Below are 18,633 nucleotides of genomic sequence, written 5' to 3'. Positions count from 1 at the left end.
GTTTGTGTCTAACTTGCCGGGAGAGTGGTCAAAATATGTGCTTTGTGTCGGGGGGGGGGGGGGGGACAGCTGGAGAAGACGGACACAGAGACAGAGTTGTCTGTTTTTACTGAATTAATGAAATACCACGAGAACAGTCAGATTACGACCAGACAGACACAGAGGAATGGCAGACAGAGGAATAGACATCATATTCACGCTGTACCACATCAACAAGGCTGGAATAAAGAGCAGATCCACTACTACCCCCCGTGTGCCAGTCTGCGCTGTCACGCCGCCAAGTCTGTTGGCGTTGTCATGCCGACTCCTTGTAAATCTGTCATGTTTTGGCTTGACAATGAGCAATGGAGTTTGCAAGAGCACAAACAGATCCGGGCCCAGGCTATAGTTCTCTCTCTCTCTCTCTCTGTTATTATACTGTGTTAAAATACAATCAAGTAATAGTATCTTTGTCATCATCACTAGAGATTTAAGTTTCTGATATATAAATCCTCTTTATTTATCTCAAATTAATCCACTTGGTGTTTCATCAGTCTGTATTACATTACATCACTGCGCTCTGTCAATCACACCAAATGACGAAGTGAATTGATTGCAGTCCTTCAGACGGAACATTCTGGTCGAGTTCCCGCCCGACTTAGAAGCGCGGGCGTTGCACTGCATCATCACCCAATGGTTGCGTGCCACGTCATCGACTGTGCAGATGGGCATCAGATTGCTACAACATGTGATGTGGTTAAACTCATACAGTGTCTTGCGAAAGTATTCGGCCCCCTTGAACTTTGCGACCTTTTGCCACATTTCAGGCTTCAAACATAAAGATATAAAACTGTATTTTTTTGTGAAGAATCAACAACAAGTGGGACACAATCATGAAGTGGAACGACATTTATTGGATATTTCAAACTTTTTTAACAAATCAAAAACTGAAACATTGGGCGTGCAAAATTATTCAGCCTCTTTACTTTCAGTGCAGCAAACTCTCTCCAGAAGTTCAGTGAGGATCTCTGAATGATCCAATGTTGACCTAAATGACTAATGATGATAAATACAATCCACCTGTGTGTAATCAAGTCTCTGTATAAATGCACCTGTACTGTGATAGTCTCAGAGGTCCGTTAAAAGCGCAGAGAGCATCATGAAGAACAAGGAACACACCAGGCAGGTCCGAGATACTGTTGTGAAGAAGTTTAAAGCCGGATTTGGATACAAAAATATTTCCCAAGCTTTAAACATCCCAAGGAGCACTGTGCAAGCGATAATATTGAAATGGAAGGAGTATCAGACCACTGCAAATCTACCAAGACCTGGCTGTCCCTCTAAACTTTCAGCTCATACAAGGAGAAGACTGATCAAAGATGCAGCCAAGAGGCCCATGATCACTCTGGATGAACTGCAGAGATCTACAGCTGAGGTGGGATCAGTCGTATATTGCACAAATCTGGCCTTTATGGAAGAGTGGCAAGAAGAAAGCCATTTCTTAAAGATATCCATAAAAAGTGTCGTTTAAAGTTTGCCACAAGCCACCTGGGAGACACACCAAACATGTGGAAGAAGGTGCTCTGGTCAGATGAAACCAAAATTGAACTTTTTGGCAACAATGCAAAACGTTATGTTTGGCGTAAAAGCAACACAGCTCATCACCCTGAACACACCATCCCCACTGTCAAACATGGTGGTGGCAGCATCATGGTTTGGGCCTGCTTTTCTTCAGCAGGGACAGGGAAGATGGTTAAAATTGATGGGAAGATGGATGGAGCCAAATACAGGACCATTCTGGAAGAAAACCTGATGGAGTCTGCAAAAGACCTGAGACTGGGACGGAGATTTGTCTTCCAACAAGAAAATGATCCAAAACATAAAGCAAAATCTACAATGGAATGGTTCAAAAATAAACATATCCAGGTGTTAGAATGGCCAAGTCAAAGTCCAGACCTGAATCCAATCGAGAATCTGTGGAAAGAACTGTAAACTGCTGTTCACAAATGCTCTCCATCCAACCTCACTGAGCTCGAGCTGTTTTGCAAGGAGGAATGGGAAAAAATGTCAGTCTCTCGATGTGCAAAACTGATAGAGACATACCCCAAGCGACTTACAGCTGTAATCGCAGCAAAAGGTGGCGCTACAAAGTATTAACTTAAGGGGGCTGAATAATTTTGCACGCCCAATTTTTCAGTTTTTGATTTGTTAAAAAAGTTTGAAATATCCAATAAATGTCGTTCCACTTCATGATTGTGTCCCACTTGTTGTTGATTCTTCACAAAAAAATACAGTTTTATATCTTTATGTTTGAAGCCTGAAATGTGGCAAAAGGTCGCAAAGTTCAAGGGGGCTGAATACTTTCGCAAGGCACTGTATCCTGACGTTGTGAGGATCTGGCATGCGTCAGTAGTCTAGTCGGGGAAACAGTCCTCAGTCTAGTCCAGTCCTCAGTCTGTCCTCCAGTCCTCCGTCTGTCCTCCAGTCCTCCGTCTGTCCTCCAGTCCCCCGTCTGTCCTCCAGTCCCCCCGTCTGTCCTCCAGTCCCCCGTCTGTCCTCCAGTCCCCCGTCTGTCCTCCAGTCCCCCGTCTGTCCTCCAGTCCTCCGTCTGTCCTCCAGTCCTCCGTCTGTCTTCCAGTCCTCCGTCTGTCCTCCGTCTGTCCTGTCACCGTCAGAGCTGAACCAATTCCTGGCTCCTTGGAACTCATTGGCTACTGGACATAAAACCTTATTACGTCTAAAAAACATATCTTTACTATTCAACTCTTAGCTCGAGTTACAACCGCTGTCAAAAGAGCTTCTGTTAGCGGTGGTTGCCAACTGGTGGGTCGTAACCCAAAGGTTTTGAATGGGGTCGCGGGTTTCTGAGTGAAAATATTTATTTATTTTTTACATTTTTTTGGGGGGGTTGTTGTTGTTGTTGTTGAGATACTCGTCTGAAATGAAACAACTAATACCAGGTAGAAGGTATGTAAAAAGATTATCGTTACATTTAAATCATTTTAATCCTCTGAAAATACATTTTTTCTTCAATCTCAGTATTTACCAATATAAAGCTATTAGCAGTGTGGTTTAGCAGATGTGTGTGTGAGTTTGTATATTATAATAATAATATAATATAATATTCTTCGTCAAGATCGTGAGCGATATGGAATTACTGACAAAAGGGGGAATCTAAATATAATTGCTACATTTACTGTCAAAATAGTATTTAAAAATTGTTTTCCAAATTGCATTTTGGCAACAACAACAAGAAAATCACAATGTGTATATTGGATCGAGACAGAAAACCTGGATCAATTTGGGTCCCAGAGGATAAAACTATTGGGAAGCACTGAACTATAAGAAGGTTGTGGTGAGAGATACGAACAAATATACAACCAAACTGTCTCTGTGCATCCATAGCAACGGAACAGTGACTATGTGTATCCATGGTAACATAGTTTCAATTAAGTCTCTCTACACAGAGGGCAGGTGGACTTGTTGCTAGGAGAAGGTCTCTACACAGAGGGCAGGTGGACTTGTTGCTAGGAGAAGGTCTCTACACAGAGGGCAGGTGGACTTGTTGCTAGGAGAAGGTCTCTACACAGAGGGCAGGTGGACTTGTTGCTAGGAGAAGGTCTCTACACAGAGGGCAGGTGGACTTGTTGCTAGGAGAAGGTCTCTACACAGAGGGCAGGTGGACTTGTTGCTAGGAGAAGGTCTCTACACAGATGGCAGGTAGACTTGTTGCTAGAAGAAGGTTTATACAGATGGAAGGTGGACTTGTTGCTAACAGAAGGTCTATACAGATGGCAGGTGGACTTGTTGCTAGAAGAAGGTCTCTCTACACAGAGGGCAGGTGGACTTGTTGCTAGAGGTAAACCACTTGTACTGGAGAAGAGAAGAGAGAGAAAGAGAGACAGCATGAGTAACGTGATAATGATCAGGGCTGTGGCGATCACAAAATGTTGTCAGCTGGTGATTGTCAAGCAAATAACAGGTCAGTCTCACGGTAATTGACCGTTAATTAACATAAACACATGTAGAATCTCCTGGGCTTCCACATTTAGACAACAAGCCATGTTAAAAAGACTAATAAATCCATGTAATTTAGCCTACGCCTTCACAATAAATCCAGTATTTATTTTAGACAGGTCTATAGAAACATGATATAAAGAAAATGTAGTCTATTTCAGAAGAACAGAACAGGATGCTCCGAGTTGTCCTTATGTTCGGGTCCTGATCTGCCAAATGGCTGTTCATTTAACAGACAAGATTTGCTTACAATTCCGTGGCATTATTTTATACTATCAAAAATATTATTTAACAAAGTTGAATAAAATGATAATGCCTCGAATTTCACGGCGGCATTCCCTTTGGGGCCGTAATGCACCCTAAAAAAAATCAAAGGCCTTTTCGCGGCCCGGAGTGCTGAGCTGTTCCCTTCCCCCCAAGAGTCCTGCGCTGTTCCCTTCCCCCAAGAGTCCTGCGCTGTTCCCTTCCCCCCCAAGAGTCCTGCGCTGTTCCCTTCCCCCCAAGAGTCCTGCGCTGTTCCCTTCCCCCAAGAGTCCTGCGCTGTTCCCTTCCCCCAAGAGTCCTGCGCTGTTCCCTTCCCCCAAGAGTCCTGCGCTGTTCCCTTCCCCCAAGAGTCCTGCGCTGTTCCCTTCCCCCAAGAGTCCTGCGCTGTTCCCTTCCCCCAAGAGTCCTGCGCTGTTCCCTTCCCCCCCCAAGAGTCCTGCGCTGTTCCCTTCCCCCAAGAGTCCTGCGCTGTTCCCTTCCCCCAAGAGTCCTGCGCTGTTCCCTTCCCCCCCAAGAGTCCTTAAAATGTTGATAAACTGCTAGGATATTTCCCCACATTATAAGCGTAGCAAAGCGAACATGATACTAGGATATAAGCGCGAATGTAGCAAATAAGATATTAAATAAGATATTACATGTGATGCTCTATTATAAAGGTGCATTTTAATGGTGAGAATTATCTTCCCCAAACGTTGAAACTCACACGTGGCTTATATATGTATATGTATATATATGCCAGTTAGGCTAAACACCCCTTGTAAAGCCGATTAATGTGCTTCATTTTAAGGTTATTTGGCCACGTTAGTTGTGATACAAACCTAATTAAAACATATAGGCCTATACTGCCCTACAGAGCAAAAAGGCAGAAACTGCTGCTCATTTGCTACATTAAATACATGCCTAATCATGTGGACAAGTATCCCGCCTCTATTGTGTTCAGGAGACAATGGGGGTCAGGTTAGCCAGTAACTGGATAAAGTTACTGTGAAACCAAAGGTAAATTAGTTACTGCCTTTTTGCTTGATAGGACAGAATGAGCGAGGCTACATGAGGTGCGACTATGAGGTGTGCGACTATGAGGTGTGCGACTATGAGGCGAACAAGTTACCAAAAAGAAAAAAGGCTGTGTTTCTTATTCTGGGCATCATTCACAAGTGATAATATTTCATTCACAAGTGATAATATTTCATTCACAAGTGATAATATTTCATTCACAAGTGATAATATTTCATTCACAAGTGATAGGCTACCATTGTCACCCATCAGACTATTCTTGATTTAATCTAGTCTTTACATATACTAAATAATATATATGTGTGACATTTGTTTTGATTTAAAATGGACCATTATCACACCTGTCTTAGAACAGGGTCAGCGGGATAAATACGTGTCATCTATGCACTTAAATAGCAAACGGAGGATGCTTTTTCTGTGGTTTATTTTCAAACGTAGAATGCTTTTTCTGTGGTTTATTTTCATGCCAGCCAAGTAGGCTATACTCCTGTTGTAAAGAGAAGCAATGTGCTTAATACTAGGAAAGTTGAGAAATAAATATAGTAAGCCTAGCCCAAAGCAAGCTGATGGGATCCTCCTCTTTTTAGTAGAGGCCATCACTCTGTTTGAGGAACACGAGCTCATGGGGTCTCATGAATTGTTTGATAAAAAATAAAAAAAAACATTTGTATTGATGTCAGAGTAATTAGAGGGAAAATAGAGTGCTGAGTACCTGGCAGTTAGCAGGTTTGGTAGGCTACTAATGACCATCAGGAGCATCAGAACTTGGAGAAGCCTAATTACCGTGACTAAACGGTTATGTGGAATTTGACTGCCTTCATGACTCATGACCGCCGGTGTGGCATTAATACGGTCCCCACAACAGCCCAAACTGTGAATTTGTGTGTGTGTGTGTCTGTGTGCCATAACCTATATGCCTCTGAGTGTGTTCTCTTGTATTGCAGTTTGCGTGCGTGTGCGTGCGCGTGTGCGTGTGTGTGTTGTCCTGTGTGAATATCAGTCTCTCACCAGACAGGCAGAGTGGAACTTTTTCTTGCAGGTGCGGCAGGCCTTCTTGGGCAGAGAGTAGTTGGATCCATGGATAACAGAGAAACAGATCATACAATCCTCTACTCCCTCGAACCTCTTATCCACGTTGGTCTTCCACAGAGCCAGGCCCTCCATTATACTGCCGTTCTATCATAAACAGAAAGAGAGACGGGGAACATGATACTTACAGAGTGTGAGGTGGACCCCTCAATGTAAAGGGGAGACTCTACGACCCCTACAAGTGTGAGGTGACCCCTCAATGTAAAGGGGAGACTCTACGACCCCTACAAGTGTGAGGTGACCCCTCAATGTAAAGGGGAGACTCTACGACCCCCACAAGTGTGAGGTGACCCCTCAACGTAAAGGGGAGACTCTACGACCCCTACAAGTGTGAGGTGACCCCTCAATGTAAAGGGGAGACTCTACGACCCCTACAAGTGTGAGGTGACCCCTCAATGTAAAGGGGAGACTCTACGACCCCTACAAGTGTGAGGTGACCCCTCAATGGAAAGGGGAGACTCTACGACCCCTACAAGTGTGAGGTGACCCCTCAACGTAAAGGGGAGACTCTACGACCCCTACAAGTGTGAGGTGACCCCTCAATGGAAAGGGGAGACTCTACGACCCCTACAAGTGTGAGGTGACCCCTCAATGGAAAGGGGAGACTCTACGACCCCTACAAGTGTGAGGTGACCCCTCAATGTAAAGGGGAGACTCTACGACCCCCACAAGTGTCATAGGACTTGTCTGAAGGTAACCTGTACCGGGTTATTTTTAAACAAAAGAAGATCGTTTTGTGCCTACAACAAAAAAGGGTTACAACTTTGTCAAAATAAATATATACATATATATAAATATATACATACACACATGTTTATATATATGTATATATGTATATATATATGTATATATATATAGTACTTGGTCAAAAGTTTGGATACACCTACTCTTTCAAGGGTTTTTCATAATTTTTTACTATTTTCTACATTGTAGAATAATAGTGAAGACATCAAAACTATGAAGTAACACATATGGAATCATGTAGTAACCAAAAAAAAAGGTTAAAAAAAATTGAAATATATTTGAGATTCTTCAAAGTAGCCACCCTTTGCCTTGACAGATTTGCACACGCTTGGCATTCTCTCAACCAGCTTCAGGAGTCAGTCACATATTAATTAATGCCCATGATTTTGGAATGAGATGTTCGACGAGCAGGTGTCAACATACTTTTTGGTCATGCAGTGTGTGTATATATATCTCACACACACACACACACACACACACACACACTGAACAAAAATAGAAACGCAAAGTGTTGGTCTCATGCTTCATGAGCTGGGATAAAAACATCCCAGAAATGTTCCATACGCACAAAAAGCTTATTTCTCAAAAAATGTTGTTTTCCCCTGTTAGTGAGCATTTCTCCTTTACCAAGATAATCCTTCCACCTGACTGGTGCTGGGGACAATAAAAGGCCACTCTAAAATGTGCAGTTTTGTCACACAACACAATGCCACAGATGTCTCAAGTTTTGAGGGTGTATATATACACACACACACACACATACGCACACATGCACGCGCACACACAACACTGTATGTCGGGGGGTGCTTATAGTTGAGAGTACGAGAGTACACAAGAGTACGCGTGGGCAGTGTAAAAATGCTCATGTTTTTTTTGCATATCCAAACTCCCCTAGAAGGGGTCATGACCAGGGACCACACATTATTGATGGCGACCTTGGTGTGTGTGTGTTACCTGGTGTGAGTGTGTGTGTGTTACCTGGTGTGTGTGTGTGTGTGTGTTACCTGGTGTGTGTGTGTGTGTGTTACCTGGTGTGTGTGTTACCTGGTGTGTGTGTGTGTGTGTGTGTGTTACCTGGTGTGTGTGTGTGTGTGTTACCTGGTGTGTGTGTGTGTGATACCTGGTGTGTGTGTGTGTGTGTGATACCTGGTGTGTGTGTGTGTGTGTGTGTGTGTGATACCTGGTGTGTGTGTGTGTGTGATACCTGGTGTGTGTGTGTGTGTGATACCTGGTGTGTGTGTGTGTGTGTGTTACCTGTGTGTGTGTGTGTGTGTGTGTGTTACCTGGTGTGTGTGTGTGTGTGTGTGTGTTACCTGGTGTGTGTGTGTGTGTTACCTGGTGTGTGTGTGTACCTGGTGTGTGTGTGTGTTACCTGGTGTGTGTGTGTGTGTGCGTGTTACCTGGTGTGTGTGTGTGTGTGTGTGTTACCTGGTGTGTGTGTGTGTGTGTTACCTGGTGTGTGTGTGTGTGTGTTACCTGGTGTGTGTGTTACCTGGTGTGTGTGTGTGTGTATTACCTGGTGTGTGTGTGTCTGTTAGCTGGTGTGTGTGTGTCTGTTACCTGGTGTGTGTGTGTCTGTTACCTGGTGTGTGTGTGTGTGTGTTACCTGGTGTGTGTGTGTGTGTGTGTGTTACCTGGTGTGTGTGTGTTACCTGGTGTGTGTGTGTGTGTGATACCTGGTGTGTGTGTGTGTGTGATACCTGGTGTGTGTGTGTGTGTGATACCTGGTGTGTGTGTGATACCTGGTGTGTGTGTGTGTGTGTGATACCTGGTGTGTGTGTGTGTGTGTGTGTGTGTGTTACCTGGTGTGTGTGTGTGTGTGTGTTACCTGGTGTGTGTGTGTTACCTGGTGTGTGTGTGTTACCTGGTGTGTGTGTGTGTGTATGTGTGTTACCTGGTGTGTGTGTGTGTGTTACCTGGTGTGTGTGTGTTACCTGGTGTGTGTGTGTGTGTGTTACCTGTGTGTGTGTGTGTGTGTGTGTGTTACCTGGTGTGTGTGTTACCTGGTGTGTGTGTGTGTGTGTATTACCTGGTGTGTGTGTGTCTGTTAGCTGGTGTGTGTGTGTCTGTTACCTGGTGTGTGTGTGTCTGTTACCTGTGTGTGTGTGTGTTACCTGGTGTGTGTGTGTGTGTGTTACCTGGTGTGTGTGTGTGTGTGTTACCTGGTGTGTGTGTGTGTGCTACCTGGTGTGTGTGTGTGTGTGTTACCTGGTGTGTGTGTGTGTGTGTGTTACCTGGTGTGTGTGTGTTACCTGGTGTGTGTGTGTTACCTGGTGTGTGTGTGTGTGTGTGTGTTACCTGGTGTGTGAGGTATGTACTGAGCTGTAACATCCAGTTCCTCCATTGTTGTACAGCGACCCCCACCCTCCTGCCGCTCTCTACTGTGATCGAGCCTAGAGGATAGTTCTGTGGTAGCTGGATCACCAGCTCTATGAAGATATCATCCACTGAGTAGGTGGCGATCACCTCCCGCGCTGCCGAACGAGCCTTCACCTGGGACACAGGGGAGAGAGACGGAGAAAGAGAGAGGAGTTAACTCCTGTCCGTTGATGATATCATCCACTGACCTGGACAGAGACAACAACAAAAAAAGATTTAAAGACTGTGTGAGTTCGACTGTTCTCTCTGCTACCATATGGAAAGTGGTACCAAAAGGAGCCAATAGGACCCTGAGCAGCGTCTACCCCCAAGCCATGAGACTTCTATAGCTAGTGAAATGGTTTACCAAATAGTTAACCAAATAGTTAACCAAATATCTCTCCAAATAGTTAACCAAATATCTATCCAAATAGTTATCCAAATAGTTATCCAAATAGTTAACCAAATAGTTAACCAAATATCTATCCAAATAGTTAACCAAATATCTATCCAAATAGTTATCCAAATAGTTAACCAAATAGTTGACCAAATGGTTAACCAAATGGTTAACCAAATAGTTGACCAAATAGTTGACCAAATAGTTAACCAAATATCTATCTAAATAGTTAACCAAATATCTATCCAAATAGTTAACCAAATAGTTAACCAAATATCTCTCCAAATAGTTAACCAAATATCTATCCAAATAGTTAACCAAATATCTATCCAAATAGTTAACCAAATATCTATCCAAATAGTTATCCAAATAGTTATCCAAATAGTTAACCAAATATCTATCCAAATAGTTAACCAAATAGTTAACCAAATATCTATCCAAATAGTTATCCAAATAGTTAACCAAATAGTTAACCAAATAGTTAACCAAATAGTTGACCAAATGGTTAACCAAATAGTTGACCAAATAGTTGACCAAATAGTTAACCAAATATCTATCCAAATAGTTAACCAAATAGTTAACCAAATATATATCCAAATAGTTAACCAAATATCTATCCAAATGGTTAACCAAATATATATCCAAATAGTTAACCAAATATTTATCCAAATGGTTAACCAAATAGTTAACCAAATGGTTAACCAAATATCTATCCAAATAGTTAACCAAATAGTTAACCAAATATCTATCCAAATAGTTAACCAAATAGTTAACCAAATATCTATCCAAATAGTTAACCAAATAGTTAACCAAATAGTTAACCAAATATCTATCCAAATATCTATCCAAATAGTTATCCAAATATCTATCCAAATAGTTAACCAAATAGTTAACCAAATAGTTAACCAAATATATATCCAAATAGTTAACCAAATAGTTAACCAAATAGTTAACCAAATAGTTAACCAAATATCTATCCAAATAGTTATCCAAATATCTATCCAAATAGTTAACCAAATAGTTAACCAAATAGTTAACCAAATAGTTAACCAAATATCTATCCAAATAGTTAACCAAATAGTTAACCAAATAGTTAACCAAATAGTTAACCAAATATCTATCCAAATAGTTAACCAAATAGTTAACCAAATAGTTAACCAAATATCTATCCAAATATCTATCCAAATAGTTATCCAAATATCTATCCAAATAGTTAACCAAATAGTTAACCAAATAGTTAACCAAATAGTTAACCAAATATCTATCCAAATATCTATCCAAATAGTTAACCAAATAGTTAACCAAATAGTTAACCAAATATATATCCAAATAGTTAACCAAATATCTATCCAAATGGTTAACCAAATATATATCCAAATAGTTAACCAAATATTTATCCAAATGGTTAACCAAATAGTTAACCAAATATCTATCCAAATAGTTAACCAAATATCTATCCAAATAGTTAACCAAATAGTTAACCAAATATCTATCCAAATAGTTAACCAAATAGTTAACCAAATAGTTAACCAAATATCTATCCAAATAGTTAACCAAATAGTTAACCAAATATATATCCAAATAGTTAACCAAATATATATCCAAATAGTTAACCAAATATCTATCCAAATAGTTAACCAAATATCTATCCAAATAGTTAACCAAATATCTATCCAAATAGTTAACCAAATAGTTAACCAAATATCTATCCAAATAGTTAACCAAATATCTCTCCAAATAGTTAACCAAATATCTATCCAAATAGTTATCCAAATAGTTAACCAAATATCTATCCAAATAGTTAACCAAATATCTATCCAAATAGTTAACCAAATATCTATCCAAATAGTTAACCAAATATCTATCCAAATAGTTAACCAAATAGTTAACCAAATATCTATCCAAATAGTTAACCAAATAGTTAACCAAATATATATCCAAATAGTTAACCAAATATATATCCAAATAGTTAACCAAATATCTATCCAAATAGTTAACCAAATATCTATCCAAATAGTTATCCAAATAGTTAACCAAATATCTATCCAAATAGTTAACCAAATATCTATCCAAATAGTTAACCAAATATCTATCCAAATAGTTATCCAAATAGTTAACCAAATATCTATCCAAATGGTTAACCAAAAAGTTAACCAAATAGATAACCAAATAGTAAACCAAATAGTTAACCAAATAGTTAACCAAATAGTTAACCAAATAGTTAACCAAATATCTATCCAAATAGTTATCCAAATATCTATCCAAATATCTATCCAAATAGTTAACCAAATAGTTAACCAAATATCTATCCAAATAGTTAACCAAATATCTATCCAAATAGTTAACCAAATATATATCCAAATGGTTAACCAAATAGTTAACCAAATATCTATCCAAATAGTTAACCAAATATCTATCCAAATAGTTAACCAAATGGTTAACCAAATATCTATCCAAATAGTTAACCAAATAGTTAACCAAATATCGATCCAAATAGTTAACCAAATAGTTAACCAAATATCTATCCAAATGGTTAACCAAATAGTTAACCAAAAAGTTATCCAAATATCTATCCAAATAGTTCACCAAATATCTATCAAAATAGTTATCCAAATAGTTAACCAAATATCTATCCAAATAGTTAATCAAATATATATCCAAATAGTTAATCAAATATATATCCAAATAGTTAACCAAACTTTCTGCACCTTTTTGCACAAACTAGTTTTTTACTCGTCATGTACGCTGCTCCGACTATTTATTGTTTATCCTGTTGCCTAGTCACTCTGTGAAAGTAACCATTACTATTTATTGTTTATCCTGTTTTTTATTTATTTATTTTTTTATTTCACCTTTATTTAACCAGGTAAGCAAGTTGAGAACAAGTTCTCATTTACAATTGCGACCTGGCCAAGATAAGCAAAGCAAAGCAGTTCGACACATACAACGACACAGAGTTACACATGGAGTAAAACAAACATACAGTCAATAACACAGTAAAAAAAAACAAGTCTATATACAATGTGAGCAAATTAGGTGAGAAGGGAGGTAAAGGCAAAAAAGGCCATGGTGGCAAAGTAAATACAATATAGCAAGTAAAACACTGGAATGGTAGTATTGCAATGGAAGAGTCACTCTGTGAAAGTAACCATTACTATTTATTGTTTATCCTGTTGCCTAGTCACTCTGTGAAAGTAACCATTACTATTTATTGTTTATCCTGTTGCCTAGTCACTCTGTGAAAGTAACCATTACTATTTATTGTTTATCCTGTTGCCTAGTCACTCTGTGAAAGTAACCATTACTATTTATTGTTTATCCTGTTGCCTAGTAACTCTGTGAAAGTAACCATTACTATTTATTGTTTATCCTGTTGCCTAGTCACTCTGTGAAAGTAACCATTACTATTTATTGTTTATCCTGTTGCCTAGTCACTCTGTGAAAGTAACCATTACTATTTATTGTTTATCCTGTTGCCTAGTCACTCTGTGAAAGTAACCATTACTATTTATTGTTTATCCTGTTGCCTAGTAACTCTGTGAAAGTAACCATTACTATTTATTGTTTATCCTGTTGCCTAGTCACTCTGTGAAAGTAACCATTACTATTTATTGTTTATCCTGTTGCCTAGTCACTCTGTGAAAGTAACCATTACTATTTATTGTTTATCCTGTTGCCTAGTCACTCTGTGAAAGTAACTATTACTATTTATTGTTTATCCTGTTGCCTAGTAACTCTGTGAAAGTAACCATTACTATTTATTGTTTATCCTGTTGCCTAGTCACTCTGTGAAAGTAACCATTACTATTTATTGTTTATCCTGTTGCCTAGTCACTCTGTGAAAGTAACCATTTCTATTTATTGTTTATCCTGTTGCCTAGTAACTCTGTGAAAGTAACCATTACTATTTATTGTTTATCCTGTTGCCTAGTAACTCTGTGAAAGTAACCATTTCAATAGTATGTTCATGATGTCATTGCGACAACTGTTGATAGACGTAAGGTTAGGTGGTAAATTTGAGCGCAAATTAACTGACGAATTTACAAATGCTCAACACCCGTTGAATATGGCCAGTGTCAATAGACACAAAAAAAAAACGTAATAACATTTTTAGTAATTAAATGGTTGCTAGCAGCACAGCTACAGTCACTAACGCTCTCGATAACATGACAACAGCCTAACGAGCTCTGCTCGGGAGAGTAAAATGGTCAGAGTAAGCTGTTCTCTCATTTGTGTCTGGAAGAAGATAGCAAGCTAGCCAAAGTTAGCCAGTTAGCTTGAGTTCTTGACTGCTGTTGTTAGGTCAGAACGGTCGGATCAGCCCTACTCCTCAGCCAGAGCATCCAGCTCTGAATGCTCAGAGAGCGAAACACTGTGAAATTACAAACATACGATCTGACAACGCTCTCAATTCACAAATGCCCATTGTACACTCTGGCACTCCAAATTAAATTTACAAACACACATATAGTATAAACCAGCCTTTAGTCTTGAAATCTTTGCTTGTTTAGTACACTACTGTACTGTAGTTTAGTACATTGCCTCACATGTGGATCCTTAAAGAGATGGGCGGGGCTAAAGGCTTAGGAGGGTGTGAACGATGCTGAAGGGGTGGGGCTCAGGCTTAGGAGGGTGTAAACGATGCTGAAGGGGCGGGGCTAAAGGCTTAGGAGGGTGTGAACGATGCTGAATGGGCGGAGACTAAGAAGAGCTCTCCAGTAGGTGGACTAAATAAAACATTCAAGGGGCATTTTCTCAACAGTGGGGTTACAATTTGATCAACTGTCAAAGCAGAATGACTTTCTGGGGTTACAATTTGATCAACTGTCAGAATTACTTTCTGGGGTTACAATTTGATCAACTGTCAGAATTACTTTCCCAGTAAACGTATATCGTTTTCTTGCTCTGTCTTTTATCCAATGTAAAAAAAAAAAAAAATGTTTCTACATAAGACCGAATCGAGCCAGTCGGTCACATATAGCAGTAAGAGACGAGGGTTACCTAGTGGTGTCAACCAGGGGTCTGGCAGCGTTTTTTTTAGCTGTGTAAACGCCCACTCAACCAGGGGTCTGGCAGCATTTTGAGCTGCTTAAAGGGTTGAATATAGGAGACATGTGTGCTGAGGTGAGTTGAAATCACCACACTGTGTGAGTTTTTTAATCTCTTGTATGTCACTGCACCCAGTGTGCTTACAACGGGGACAGGGCAAATGTCACTAGGCAGCACGCCGTGTACGCAATACCACATCTGGCATGGGTCAAGTCTGGGGGGGGGTCTCACAGGGGCCGTTTCATTTAGTATCCGTTGGGTGTCGGCTTAGGCCGCGATTGCATTTCCCCATAGTATGTTGTACCAAAGTTGACCGAATGAGAGGGAACGTAACGTTATGACTATAACTACTCTTCCTTGAAGGAGATGAAATGAGTTAGAGCGCCTGTTTAATGCCCCCACTCCGCCCGTTCCTGGGCTTGGTGAAGAGCTGCTTTTAAATTGAAAGAATAAATCCGAACCTTAAAACTTATCATCTGTGGAAAGCGGGGCTTCTAGGGAGCCGCGGATGTTCATTGGCTTTGTCAGGCGTGTATCCTTCAATTGAAGTCGCGAGAGTGTGACTCTCCGTATTATGTTGTAGCTCGCTTCTCTCCTTCAGGGAACAGTAGTTACAGTGCCTTCAGATAGTATTCATACACCTCGACTTATTCCACATTTTGTTGTGTTACAGCCATAATTATTTATTGAAAATGATATATATATATATATATATATTTTCAAATCTAATTTACTTAAGTATTCACACCTTCGGCGGCGTTTTACAGCTTTTGTTGTCGTCGGTATGACAATCAGCTTTACACATCTGGATTCTTTCTCAAGCTCTATTAAGTTAGATGGGGAAAGGCGATGAACAGCAATCTTCAAGTCTTTCCACAGATTTTCAATGGGATTCAAGTCTGGGCTTTGGCTGGACCACTCCAAGGACTTTCAACATTCTTGCTCTGAAGCCATTCCAGCGTTGCTTTGGCAACGGGGTCATTGTCCTGTTGGAATGTGAACCTTCGCCCCCGAGTCTAAGGTCGTTTGCATCAAGGATTTGCCTGTATTTGGCTCCATTCATTTCCTCCTCTATCCTTACCAGTCTCCCAGTCCCTGCCGATGAAAAGCATCCCCACAGCATGATGCTGCCACCACCATGCTTCACAGTAGGGATAGATGTTAGATGGGTGATGAGCTGTACCTGGTTTTCTCCAGACAGAGAGCTGTACCTGGTTTTCTCCAGTCATAGAGCTGTACCTGGTTTTCTCCAGTCATAGAGCTGTACCTGGTTTTCTCCAGTCATAGAGCTGTACCTGGTTTTCTCCAGTCATAGAGCTGTACCTGGTTTTCTCCAGTCATAGAGCTGTACCTGGTTTTCTCCAGACATAGAGCTGTACCTGGTTTTCTCCAGACATAGACCTGGTTTTCTCCAGCTGTACCTGGTTTTCTCCAGACAGAGCTGTACCTGGTTTTCTCCAGACAGAGCTGTACCTGGTTTTCTCCAGACAGAGCTGTACCTGGTTTTCTCCAGACAGAGCTGTACCTGGTTTTCTCCAGACAGAGCTGTACCTGGTTTTCTCCAGACAGAGCTGTACCTGGTTTTCTCCAGACAGAGCTGTACCTGGTTTTCTCCAGACAGAGCTGTACCTGGTTTTCTCCAGACATAGCGCTTGCATGCATTCAGGCCAAAGACTTACATTTTTGTCTCCTCAGACCACACAATCTTTTGCCTAATGATCTTTCACGTGCCTTTTTTGTGTAAACTCCAGGAGTGTCATGTCATGTGCCTTTTTCCTCAGGAGTGGCTTCCGTCTCTCCCATAAAGTCCAGATCAGTGAGGTACTTCGGAGACCGTGTCCTTTTGGCCGGTTCTCCCATTTCAACCAAGGAACTCTGTAGTTATGTCAGTGCGGTCGTTGGGTTCCTGGTCACCTCCACGTCTTTCTTTCCCGGTTCTTCAGTTTGATTGGACGGCTTTCATTATTTTTCCCAATTTCCCAGTGATGGAGACGACCACTGTGCTCTCGGAAAGTTTTTTTTTTTTTTAAACAACTCAATAAAAGGGTTGTATACCCCTTCCCCAGATATATGCCTCATCACAGTTCTCTCTCAGAGATCTACAGGCAGTTCCCTTCCCCAGATATATGCCTCGTCACAGTTCTCTCTCAGAGATCTACAGGCAGTTCCCTTCCCCAGATATATGCCTCATCACAGTTCTCTCTCAGAGATCTACAGGCAGTTCCCTTCCCCAGATATATGCCTCATCACAGTTCTCTCTCAGAGATCTACAGGCAGTTCCCTTCCCCAGATATATGCCTCGTCACAGTTCTCTCTCAGAGATCTACAGGCAGTCCCCTTCCCCAGATATATGCCTCATCACAGTTCTCTCTCGGAGATCTACAGGCAGTCCCCTTCCCCAGATATATGCCTCATCACAGTTCTCTCTCGGAGATCTACAGGCAGTCCCCTTCCCCAGATATATGCCTCATCACAGTTCTATCTCAGAGATCTACAGGCAGTCCCCTTCCCCAGATATATGCCTCATCACAGTTCTCTCTCAGAGATCTACAGGCAGTTCCCTTCCCCAGATATATGCCTCATCACAGTTCTATCTCAGAGATCTACAGGCAGTCCCCTTCCCCAGATATATGCCTCGTCACAGTTCTCTCTCAGAGATCTACAGGCAGTTCCCTTCCCCAGATATATGCCTCATCACAGTTCTATCTCAGAGATCTACAGGCAGTCCCCTTCCCCAGATATATGCCTCATCACAGTTCTCTCTCAGAGATCTACAAGCAGTTCCCTTCCCCAGATATATGCCTCATCACAGTTCTATCTCAGAGATCTACAGGCAGTCCCCTTCCCCAGATATATGCCTCATCACAGTTCTCTCTCAGAGATCTACAGGCAGTTCCCTTCCCCAGATATATGCCTCATCACAGTTCTATCTCAGAGATCTACAGGCAGTTCCCTTCCCCAGATATATGCCTCGTCACAGTTCTATCTCAGAGATCTACAGGCAGTCCCCTTCCCCAGATATATGCCTCGTCACAGTTCTCTCTCAGAGATCTACAGGCAGTTCCCTTCCCCAGATATATGCCTCATCACAGTTCTATCTCAGAGATCTACAGGCAGTCCCCTTCCCCAGATATATGCCTCATCACAGTTCTCTCTCAGAGATCTACAAGCAGTCCCCTTCCCCAGATATATGCCTCGTCACAGTTCTCTCTCAGAGATCTACAGGCAGTTCCCTTCCCCAGATCTACAGGCAGTCCCCTTCCCCAGATATATGCCTCGTCACAGTTCTATCTCAGAGATCTACAGGCAGTCCCCTTCCCCAGATATATGCCTCATCACAGTTCTCTCTCAGAGATCTACAGGCAGTTCCCTTCCCCAGATCTACAGGCAGTCCCCTTCCCCAGATATATGCCTCGTCACAGTTCTATCTCAGAGATCTACAGGCAGTCCCCTTCCCCAGATATATGCCTCATCACAGTTCTCTCTCAGAGATCTACAGGCAGTTCCCTTCCCCAGATATATGCCTCGTCACAGTTCTCTCTCAGAGATCTACAGGCAGTTCCCTTCCCCAGATATATGCCTCGTCACAGTTCTCTCTCAGAGATCTACAGGCAGTTCCCTTCCCCAGATATATGCCTCGTCACAGTTCTCTCTCAGAGATCTACAGGCAGTCCCCTTCCCCAGATATATGCCTCATCACAGTTCTCTCTCAGAGATCTACA

General features: G+C 41.4%; 1 protein-coding gene across 1 annotated transcript in view; it reads right to left on the bottom strand.

Moving 5' to 3' along the window:
• Positions 1-873: 873 nt before the first annotated feature.
• ltn1 (listerin E3 ubiquitin protein ligase 1) overlaps positions 874-18,633 on the bottom strand; it is a 104,917-nt gene continuing 87,157 nt past the window's right edge. Inside the window, exons 32-34 of the mRNA XM_065004988.1 lie at positions 9,406-9,600; positions 6,283-6,450; positions 874-3,852 (exon numbers count right to left, since the gene is read on the bottom strand). Coding sequence (XP_064861060.1) covers positions 3,790-3,852; positions 6,283-6,450; positions 9,406-9,600 — 426 coding nt within the window. The 3' untranslated portion in view covers positions 874-3,789. The remainder of the gene's footprint in view (positions 3,853-6,282; positions 6,451-9,405; positions 9,601-18,633) is intronic.

Source organism: Oncorhynchus nerka, linkage group LG19 (assembly GCF_034236695.1).
Source record: "Oncorhynchus nerka isolate Pitt River linkage group LG19, Oner_Uvic_2.0, whole genome shotgun sequence".
Classification (NCBI taxonomy): domain Eukaryota; kingdom Metazoa; phylum Chordata; class Actinopteri; order Salmoniformes; family Salmonidae; genus Oncorhynchus; species Oncorhynchus nerka.
This window is presented reverse-complemented; position numbering and strand designations above follow the sequence as displayed.